Here is a 9,942-nt window from a genome sequence, read left to right on the forward strand (position 1 = left end):
TGTAATTCCACAGGTATTTTGAAATTGTAATATTACAAAAATCTATGTCATTGCTGAAATAGAAAATAATAATTATTTCCATTATTGGATGGCTAATTTGGATATAATTTCTTAATGTAGACTATTGGTCAGAATTATTCAGAACCTGGAGTCCTGGTTGTGAAGTATGAGAGAACCCCGGGGACCGCGGGAGGGGGCTGGGCCAGCCTGGCCGCACGGCTCCGTTTTTCCCCGGCGCCCGGATTCGGGCGCTTCGTCAGCCCCTGGCTCTCCTTCGGCTGCCTGTGCCATGCTTCCCTTGGCATCAGATCTGCCACCTGCACCACAGCTCCGGCCTCCTCGTTCCCTCCCGAGGCGGTCTGAGCATGCTCGCGCTCCCCCACTTCTTCCCTCTCTAGACCACCGTTTCCTTTTGGAAGTTGTGTTCGCATGTACCATGTCAGTGTTCCCCGGCTGAGCCATATCCTTTAATACCACTCCTGGTGGCATTAAAACAGCAAAATAGAGCCTGAAATTTTTGGGTTTGACCAAATAAGATCCGTAAGGCCTTCTGCTTTAGCCATTCTCCTTTGCCTCTATCTGGGTAGGGGAGAGATGATGGCACAGTTGGTAGAGGGTCCCTTGTGGACCATGTTAACCAGGAAGATCTGAAGTTACCTTTGTGTGTGTCTCTCCCCGCCCCCCCGCCCCACATTTCTCTGAATCCTAGTTTATTTGCATCTGATTCCAGAACAGGCATGTTGAGGAAGAAAGGCAGGATCCAGGGTACAGGTACAGAATGTGTAGGTTCTGACACTCCTTTGTTTTACAGGCTATTGGAAGATGAAAGAGACTATACAAGGGACCGGGTCTTGGGGGCCTGAGCCTTCAGGACCTGGCATAGCTCCAGCTTACTCAAGCCCTAGGCGAGAGCGGCTTCGTTGGCCCCCACCCCCTAAACCTCGACTCAAATCAGGTGGCGGGTTTGGGCCAGATCCTGGGTCAGGGACCACAGTGCCAGCCAGACGCCTCCCTGTCCCTCGGCCTTCTTTTGATGCCTCAGCTAGTGAAGAGGAAGAAGAGGAGGAGGAGGAGGAGGAAGATGAAGAAGATGAAGTGGCAGCTTGGAGGCTGCCCCCCAGATGGGGTCAGCTGGGAGCCATCCAGCGCCCTCGCCCTCCCCGCCCTACTCATCGAAAAACCTGCTCACAGCGCCGTCGTAGAGCTATGAGAGCCTTCCAGATGCTGCTCTACTCAAAAAGCACCTCGCTGACATTCCACTGGAAGATTTGGGGGCGCCACCGGGGCCGGCGGCGGAGCCTTGCACACCCCAAGAACCATCTTTCACCCCAGGAAGGGGGTGCGACACCACAGGTGCCATCCCCCTGCTGTCGTTTTGACTCCCCCAGGGGGCCACCTCCCCCTCGGCTGGGTCTGCTAGGTGCTCTCATGGCTGAGGATGGGGTGAGAGGGTCTCCACCAGTGCCCTCTGGGCCCCCCATGGAGGAAGATGGATTAAGGTGGACTCCAAAGTCTCCTCTGGACCCTAACTCGGGTAAGGTGGGAATAGGGTGGAGGAAGGGGTGGGGCAGGCTAAGATTCTAGAGAACCAGGAGCCTCTTGCTGTGATGAAAACGGCCTAAGGAAAGTAGGAGGGCAGAGTGAGGGCGAGGGTGGTGATGGTGGTGTCCAGAACAGCTGTGAAATGTCTTAAGCCCCACTTTCAAAAGGAACTGAGGGGAGGTAGTCAAGGCTGGGATACAGAATCCTTAGATAGGTGTTCATTCTGTGCATAGATGGAAAGGGGAGACATGGTTTAGAAAGGTCAGTCTTGTCCACTTGAAGTCCCTCTTCTTCGTTCAGTCTTTGAGGGTAAAGGCCCTGCGGCTGCATCTCCAGAGGTGCCATTCTCATCGTGGTGGGACGGGATCTCTGAGCTGTGGGGTGCACATCACCTGTACGGTTGTGTGTGGCATTCTCATTCAGAATATTTCTCTTTTGGAGAATCACACTAAACAACTTAGGCTGTGGTTTTACTAATTATTGAGAGCCTTTGCTATATATGTCAGGTACTGTGCTAGGTGCATCTCTCCGACTCCCTAGTCTTGTTTTTTTCCTATGAGTACAGTTAACCCTTAATACAGATTTTAACAGTGTGAGTCCACTTATATTTGAAGTTAGCCCTCCATGTCTGTGAGTTTCACATCTGGGGATTCAAACATTCATGAATCAAAGACCTTTTTTTGTTTTGTTTATCCTCACCTGAGGATATTTTTTTTAAAATTTTGTTGTTGTTGAGAGAATGAAAGGGAGAGGGAGAGACAAAAACATCAATGTGAGAAAGACATATTGATTGGTTGCCTCCCACTTGTGCCCCCCAACCGGGTCCTGGGGCTGAATTTGCGTCTGCAATCGAATTAAGTGCTCTTGACCGGAATCAAACCACAACCTTTCAGTCCTCAAGCCAATGGTCTAACCACTGAGCTAACGGCTAGAGTTCAGAGACTATTTTCAGTACGCAGTTGGGAATCCACAGAGGCAAAAGCCTGATTATATGCATTGTGCTCTACCATTTTACATAAGGGGTTTGAGCATATGTGAATTTTAGTATCCACAGGGATCCTGGAATCAATCCCCCATAGATACTATGGGACAGCTGAGTTTGGGGGGGAGTTAAAAGTTATACATGTGTGAGGGGGATGTAGTCTCCTTAACCCCCACATAGTTCAAAGGTTAACTAGTAACTCTTCCTCTCTATCCCTGTATAACCTCTTGGACATGCTTATCTCATGCTTTAGGTTCTCCTTAAGAGTTTATATTGATCTTCCCATTGTCCTTTGATCTGAACCAGTTTTTCATCCCCATCCTGTTCCCCTGCCCTACAGGCCTCCTCTCTTGTACCCTGCCCAATGGCTTTGGAGGACCATCTGGGCCAGAAGGGGACCGGAGTCTGGCACCCCCTGATGCCAGCATCCTCATCAGTAATGTGTGCAGCATCGGGGACCATGTGGCCCAGGAGCTTTTTCAGGGCTCAGATTTGGACACTGCAGAAGAGGCAGAGCGGCCCGGGGAGAAAACTGGCCAGCATAGCCCCCTACGGGAGGAGCATGTGACCTGCGTGCAGAGTAAGGAACCCTAGGGACTCTTTCCTTAACAGACGCCTAGATCAGAGTCTGGAAGTCTTACCCTAGTACTCTTTGCCTCCTGCATTCAGGCATCTTAGATGAATTCCTTCAAACTTACGGCAGCCTCATCCCCCTTAGCACTGATGAGGTAGTAGAGAAATTGGAGGACATTTTCCAGCAGGAGTTTTCTACGCCTTCCAGGTGAGGCATCAAAGCGATGCCCTTTAGAAGAGGGCTGGGATTTAGGGGGTGGGCAGAGAACGCTGCTTTTTCCGTCATAGGGATGTTCTTGGAGGAGGAGGAAGCTAGAACTGAAGCAGGGTAATCTGCAGGCAAAGTGCCTGGGCGGGTCTTTACCTGGAATCCTGAAATACTGTGTGTACCTGAGTATTCGTGTGCTTCTTTCTGAGGAGTGGGCCTTTAGCAGGTCTCAAAAGGGACCCATGACCCAGAAAAGGGGGGAAGATTAGACTCTTATGCTAGACAACAGAAGGGACTTCTGTGTGCCCTAGCCCCCTTGTCTTTTGAGTGACTCCATCCTTGGCCTACTCAGGAAGGGCCTGGTGCTACAGCTGATCCAGTCCTACCAGCGGATGCCAGGCAATGCCATGGTGAGGGGCTTCCGAGTGGCTTATAAGCGGCATGTGCTGACCATGGATGACTTGGGGACCTTGTATGGACAGAACTGGCTCAATGACCAGGTGAGGAGGAGAGAAACAGGCCCAAGAGGGAGCAGGGTGTCTGGGGCCCTCTTCATGGGAAGACCCCTGTACCTATATCACACCCTCCATGGCAAGTTGCCTCCCATCTTCTCCCCAGGTGATGAACATGTATGGAGACCTGGTCATGGACACAGTCCCTGAAAAGGTAGGCCTACCAGGTACTTCAGTTCCCAGGGGAATTTCCACATTTCTGAGCAGCTTTTCAGTCCCTTTCATCTCCCATTTTACATAAAGAGGGTCCTAGTTTCTGGGTAGAAGGTAATCTGTTAAATTTAAATCTATAGTCTTGGTCCTGAATTTAACAAGTCTATTTCTTTCCCCCAGTCTTTAGTGTTTTTCCCCTATGGCTAACCCACAAATTGGGATAGGAAGCTCTAAGATAAAGTTACAAACATGTTTGGGGGTTTTTCTCTGTCAGTTGGGATGCAGGTTGTTGAAAGCAGTCTTTAGAGCCATAATGAAAGGAGAGGACACTGGAGGCCTGAGGTTTTTAATTCCATCCAGCTCTTTTCTATCATTGGCACAGGTGCATTTCTTCAACAGTTTCTTTTACGATAAACTCCGCACCAAGGGTTATGATGGGGTGAAAAGGTGGACCAAAAACGTGAGTTATGAATTTACATCTACTTATGTTAACACCTTGCCTTTAAAGAATTAGAGTTCTATTTTTATGAACTCTTTCCTCAACCTGTTCATTCAATCTTTCAATATTTATCAAATGTCTTCTGTGTGCTAGGCACTGAGGATACAGTGTTAAGTAAGGAAAACTTCATTGCCTTTATAGGGTGAGAATAAATAAGCAAGTTAAGTTTCAGCTAGTGCTAAATGCTACAAACAAATTAAAACAGAGTAATGTAGGAGCGTGGGAAGTGGGAACTTCATATTGGGTTATCTGGGAAGGCCTCCGTTAGCCGGACTTGATGAGCCGGCCAAGTGCAGATTTGGGGGAAGAGTGTTCTAGGCAAAGGGAACAGCAAGTACATGGGACACAGTGAGAGAGAACATTTGAGGACCAGGGCCTGTGTGGTTGAAACAGTGAGCAAGGGAAAATGATACAAAATTTGGTCAGAGAATAGATCATGTAAGGCATGGAGGATAGGGTAGATTTTATTCCATGTATACTGAGAAGCCATTGAAGAGTTTTAAGCAGCCTGTGAAGTGCTTCATGTTTTGAACTCTTATTTCAATGATGAGATGAAAAGGAGCAAGAGTGGAAGCAGGCAGATTAACTTAGAGCAGGGGTGGGCAAACTTTTTGACTCGAGGGCCACAATGGGTTCTTAAACTGGACCGGAGGGCTGGAACCAAAGCATGGATGGAGAGTTTGTGTGAACTAATATAAATTCAAAGTAAACATCATTACATAAAAGGGTACGGTCTTTTTTTTTTTTTAGTTTTATTCATTTCAAATGGGCCGGATCCGGCCCGCGGGCCGTAGTTTGCCCACGGCTGACTTAGAGAGTAGCACAGAAGCCCACATGAGAAACGGAGCAGTGTGGTAATGGTAGAAATAGAAGTAGTTTTATCTAGGATAAAGTTTTGTAAATAGAACCAATAGGACTTTCTGACAGATTGGATGTGGGAAGTGAAGAGGGAAGTCAAGGATGATGCCTGTTACGGGGAAAGTATTATCTGCCTGTATTTGGGTCCCACCTCTACATTTTTCCTATGACCTTGGGCGAGTTACTTTACTTTTTCAAGCTGCAGTTATCTCATTGTTCGGTTGAACAGAACATCCTTGAAGGATCGTTGTGTTAACTGATGAACATTTACTAGGTGCCATACATTATTCTTAGTGCACTATGGATATTTAGTTTAATCCTCATAACAAATAGGTGATATAGGTGCTGTTATTTTCACCCCAGATAAGAGAACTGAGGTAAAAAGAGTTACTCCCTCTGTCCCATAATAATAGTAGCAGTTGGTGAATATAATTTGTCCCATAATAATAGTAGCAAAAGAAAATATAGAACACAACATCTATTATCAAAAAACTATATTAAATTAAACAATAAATTAAAAATAGTACTCCTAACTTTTATTTTGAGTGTTCAGATAGTTTCTGGATATTTCAATAATTTCGTTACTGCATTTTAAACTTGTAGGTAGGATCCCGTGGCGGCGAAGCTTTGCTCTCCCTATATGTGTGAGCTTAAAATTATTGAAGCCATCGTTCTTCATTGCTTCCAGCATAACTTGTTGAAGTGACAGAAACGTTATTATCCAGTATTTCGGGAAAAATATTATCAAAGGCTAATATGGTGCCTCTTCTGCTAAGAGGAATATGTCTAAGTTTTTCAAGTTTTTCTCCATAATCTTTGCATTTATGTCCACAGTTTTGTTTTTCAAAGAATCAACATTAGCATAAGGTTCTCCTTGAAAATTATTTTTGGAAGCACGTTTCCAAATTCTTTTTTTTTTTAAATATATTTTATTGATTTTTTACAGAGAGGAAGGGAGAGAGATAGAGAGTTAGAAACATCGATGAGAGAAAAACATCAATCAGCTGCCTCCTGCACACTCCCCACTGGGAATGTGCCTGCAACCAAGGTACATGCCCTTGACCAGAATCGAATCTGGGCAGCGGATGAAATTAGAAAAATAGTTATAATTCGTAATAATTAAATTAACCTAAAAATTCAAAGATGCATCAAAACAAATGACAGATGTCATGAAACACTGATTTTGATTGAAGGCTTCGCAATTTTGCGCTACAACATCACTGACAGCTGCATTTGCCAATAATTCCCGTTTAAATATTCACTTGCTACTATTGTTATGGGACAGAGGGAATATTAAGTAGCTTGCCATGGTCACAAGCTAGTAAATGGAAAAGTGGATTTGAACCCTGGCAGTCTGGTTCTAGAACCCTGAGCCTGGGAGTTTAGCTACTAAGCACTTGTACCTTTAACATGTGAAAGATAACTGGCCATTCTGGGCTGCTGAGGGTTTGTTCTGATACCACTTTCTCTGTCTTGCTTTCCTCCCTAAGCCAAGAGTCTAGACATCAGATGTTGAGCCTTGTCTCGTACTCCGGGGATAGTCTTGTGTTCCCCCATGTGGCTCCTCGCCTGTTCCTCCATTCTTTTTCTTTTTTAAAAATGTAGTATCTTTTTATTGATTTCAGAGAGGAAAGAAGAGGGAGGGAGAAACATCAATGATGAGAGAATCATTGGTCAGCTGCCTCCTACATGCCCCCCGACTAGGGACTGAGCCTGCAGGTGGGCATGTGTCCTGACCGGGAATTGAACTGTGACCTCCTGGTTCATAGATGGACACTCAACCATTGAGACATGCCAGCCAGGTTCTCCATTCTTTAGAACCTCATGGCAGTAGGCAGGACTCATGTGCTGTCTTATCTGACCTCTGACACTGCCTCCTTAGGTGGACATCTTCAATAAGGAGCTGCTGCTAATCCCCATCCACCTGGAGGTGCATTGGTCCCTCATCTCTGTTGATGTGAGGCGACGCACCATCACCTATTTTGACTCGCAGCGCACCCTAAACCGCCGCTGCCCTAAGGTTTGTGAGGGAAGGGGACAGATGGGTAGAATTGGGAAGGACATCAGTGGCAAGGCATTCCAGGCAGAAAGGCGGGCTCTGGAGAAGCAACCTGGGCTTGGTGCCTGACCACCACACCATGAGTTCAACTTCTTCTATTTCTCCATCTGCATAGCATATTGCCAAGTATCTGCAGGCAGAGGCAGTGAAGAAAGACCGGCTGGATTTCCATCAAGGTTGGAAAGGTTACTTCAAAATGGTAAGTTTCTAGAGGAAGGGGCATGGGGTTAATGATGGGGATAGTGGTAGGAGGCAGAAGTTGAAGTCACATCCCTAGCAGTCACCAGGTAAAGGCCCTACCTTCTTTCTGTTCTCTAGAACGTGGCCAGGCAGAATAATGACAGTGATTGTGGCGCCTTTGTGTTGCAGGTAAGCAGATGACAGTTGGATTAAAGGGTTGGGGGGGAGATGGGAGGCTCTTCTACATCCCTATTTGTCTCACAGCCACTTGTGGAGCAGGGAGTAATCTTATGTGTTAGAATGCAGAAATCCTGGTTTCATTGGTTCTTTTCTGGCTTCACATCCCACATTGGTCTCATCCTTGGTCTCTGGCATATACCTGCTTTCTCACCCCCATTGCGAAGCGTTTTCTTTTTAATACTAGGCATTTCATGTACCAAATAAGCATCTTGGATTTAGAGTCAGACTTTTTCTGAGTCCCAGGCTATAGGGCCTTAGATTCTTCTATTTGTGAAATGTTCTCTGAGATCAAATGAGATATATGCCATTTGAAATGTGTAGCACAGGTCCTGACTTAAGGCGATACTCAGTAGGTGGTTCTCATGGCCTGCTTTGTTAACACCTAGTACTGCAAGCACCTGGCCCTGTCTCAGCCATTCAGCTTCACCCAGCAGGACATGCCCAAACTTCGTCGGCAGATCTACAAGGAGCTGTGTCACTGCAAACTCACTGTGTGAGCCTCGTATCCCAGGCCTCAAGCCCATTCGTTAATGGGCAGGGGGACATGGGAGGCCCTTCTTCCCAAGAAACTTCAATTCCTTTCCTCTCCTGCCTCTCCCACCCAATTCCCTTTGGTTTTTCATATTTAAATGTTTTAATTACATATATATATAAATGCCACGGTCCTGCTCTGGTCAATAAAGGATCCTTTGGAGATACATAGTGGTGGTCTTCCTTAAGGGATATGCTCTACCTCAGGCTTTCCTCCAGTCCGTGCTGTCAGCTACCCTTTTGTGGGTCTTGAGCAGCCGTCGGCAAACTACGGCCTGCGGGCCGGATCTGGCCCGTTTGAAATGAATAAAACTAAAAAAAAAAAAAAAAAAAGACCGTACCCTTTTATGTAATGATGTTTACTTTGAATTTATATTAGTTCACACAAACTCTCCATCCATGCTTTTGTTCCGGCCCTTCGGTCCAGTTTAAGAACCCATTGTGGCCCTCGAGTCAAAAAGTTTGCCCACCCCTGGACTTGAGACTGAAGGGGCCAGTTTGCCATCCCTAGCTCAGACAGTGCCAACACCACGTCTTAGTCACCAAAAAGAACCCCCACCCAGAGGAGCAAAGGATGGAAGAAGGAGCATAGGTAATCCTTAAAAATAGGGGAGCCTGAGAGGTCCTAAAGTTGGGGAACAGGACACTTAAGGGGAGGGAGCCAGCCAGGAATCGAGACAGCAACCCCAATGCTCTTAAGCCCGGAAGTCAGTTATCCCATCCCGCCCCCTCCAGCCAGGACAGCCTTCCCAGCCGCCAGGGTACGGCTCCTGATCCCATCCTCCCTGCACACTTGGAACACACCCCGTTTGTCCAGTCTCTCTGCTGGAGAACAAAATACGGGTCCAGAGAACACCTGGGGCAGAAGGCAAAGGGAAGTGGTAGTCCCGGGAGCCCGGAAGTCCCTGGAGGCAGAAACCTCGCCCCCTTTTCATGATAGGGTCTACGAGGCCACATGACAGGCACTAGCACCTCCGCACGTGTAGAGGTGCAGGGCCCCAAGATGGCTGCCTGGCCTCGAGGCCAGAGTCCTGTATGTCACTTCCGTACCGGTGAGAAGGGCGGGCCCAGTAGCCAGTGAGGCTGTGGGGCGGGTCACCAACTTGATAGGCGCTCCAATTACCCAATGGTGGCTACGTGCCAGAGCGCCTACAAACTAACGTCACGCCGAGTTGCTGAGCGCCGGCAGGCGGGGCCCAGGCGGCCAAGCCAATGCGATGGCTGGGGCGGGGTCGGGCGCTCTATAAGTTGTCGATAGGCGGGCGCTCCGCCCTAGTTTCTAAGGATCATGTCTGCGAGTCAAGATCCCCGGTAAGGAAGGCATTTGCTCGAGCTGGGGGCTACTTACCCTGCCGTTCCCTTCCGAGGCCCCCGCGGTGGGGTGGGGAGAGCTGAGGCCCACAGGGTGCGGGGAACCAAGCCAGGAAGACCGGTCCTGGGGGGACGGGCAGATCCACGGCGGAGGGCGAACACCGCCTGGCTGTCGGGGCCTGGAGTGCGAGGTTTGTTAGGCCTCGACCCGAGACGGTGCCCAGAGCCCTGGCGCGGAGTGGCGGCGCGAGGTCGCGACCCAGCGTGAGAAAGGGAGGTGGAGGCGGGCGCCGC

At 48.2% G+C, this 9,942-nt stretch overlaps 2 protein-coding genes across 2 annotated transcripts in view; both read left to right on the top strand.

The window, feature by feature from the left end:
- Window positions 1-8,504, top strand: part of SENP3 (SUMO1/sentrin/SMT3 specific peptidase 3) — a 20,754-nt gene extending 12,250 nt beyond the window's left edge. Inside the window, exons 3-12 of the mRNA XM_006761642.2 lie at window positions 813-1,534; window positions 2,865-3,104; window positions 3,194-3,305; window positions 3,658-3,805; window positions 3,924-3,971; window positions 4,353-4,430; window positions 7,210-7,347; window positions 7,502-7,585; window positions 7,705-7,755; window positions 8,193-8,504. Of these exons, the coding sequence (XP_006761705.1) occupies window positions 823-1,534; window positions 2,865-3,104; window positions 3,194-3,305; window positions 3,658-3,805; window positions 3,924-3,971; window positions 4,353-4,430; window positions 7,210-7,347; window positions 7,502-7,585; window positions 7,705-7,755; window positions 8,193-8,303 (1,722 nt within the window). The 5' untranslated portion in view covers window positions 813-822 and the 3' untranslated portion in view covers window positions 8,304-8,504. The remainder of the gene's footprint in view (window positions 1-812; window positions 1,535-2,864; window positions 3,105-3,193; window positions 3,306-3,657; window positions 3,806-3,923; window positions 3,972-4,352; window positions 4,431-7,209; window positions 7,348-7,501; window positions 7,586-7,704; window positions 7,756-8,192) is intronic.
- Window positions 8,505-9,496: 992 nt separating this feature from the next.
- The window catches only part of EIF4A1 (eukaryotic translation initiation factor 4A1), a 5,432-nt gene continuing 4,986 nt past the window's right edge, over window positions 9,497-9,942 (top strand). Inside the window, exon 1 of the mRNA XM_006761643.2 lies at window positions 9,497-9,648. Coding sequence (XP_006761706.1) covers window positions 9,626-9,648 — 23 coding nt within the window. The 5' untranslated portion in view covers window positions 9,497-9,625. The remainder of the gene's footprint in view (window positions 9,649-9,942) is intronic.

This window comes from Myotis davidii, unplaced genomic scaffold (genome assembly GCF_000327345.1).
Source record: "Myotis davidii unplaced genomic scaffold, ASM32734v1 scaffold37, whole genome shotgun sequence".
Taxonomy (NCBI): Eukaryota; Metazoa; Chordata; class Mammalia; order Chiroptera; family Vespertilionidae; genus Myotis; species Myotis davidii.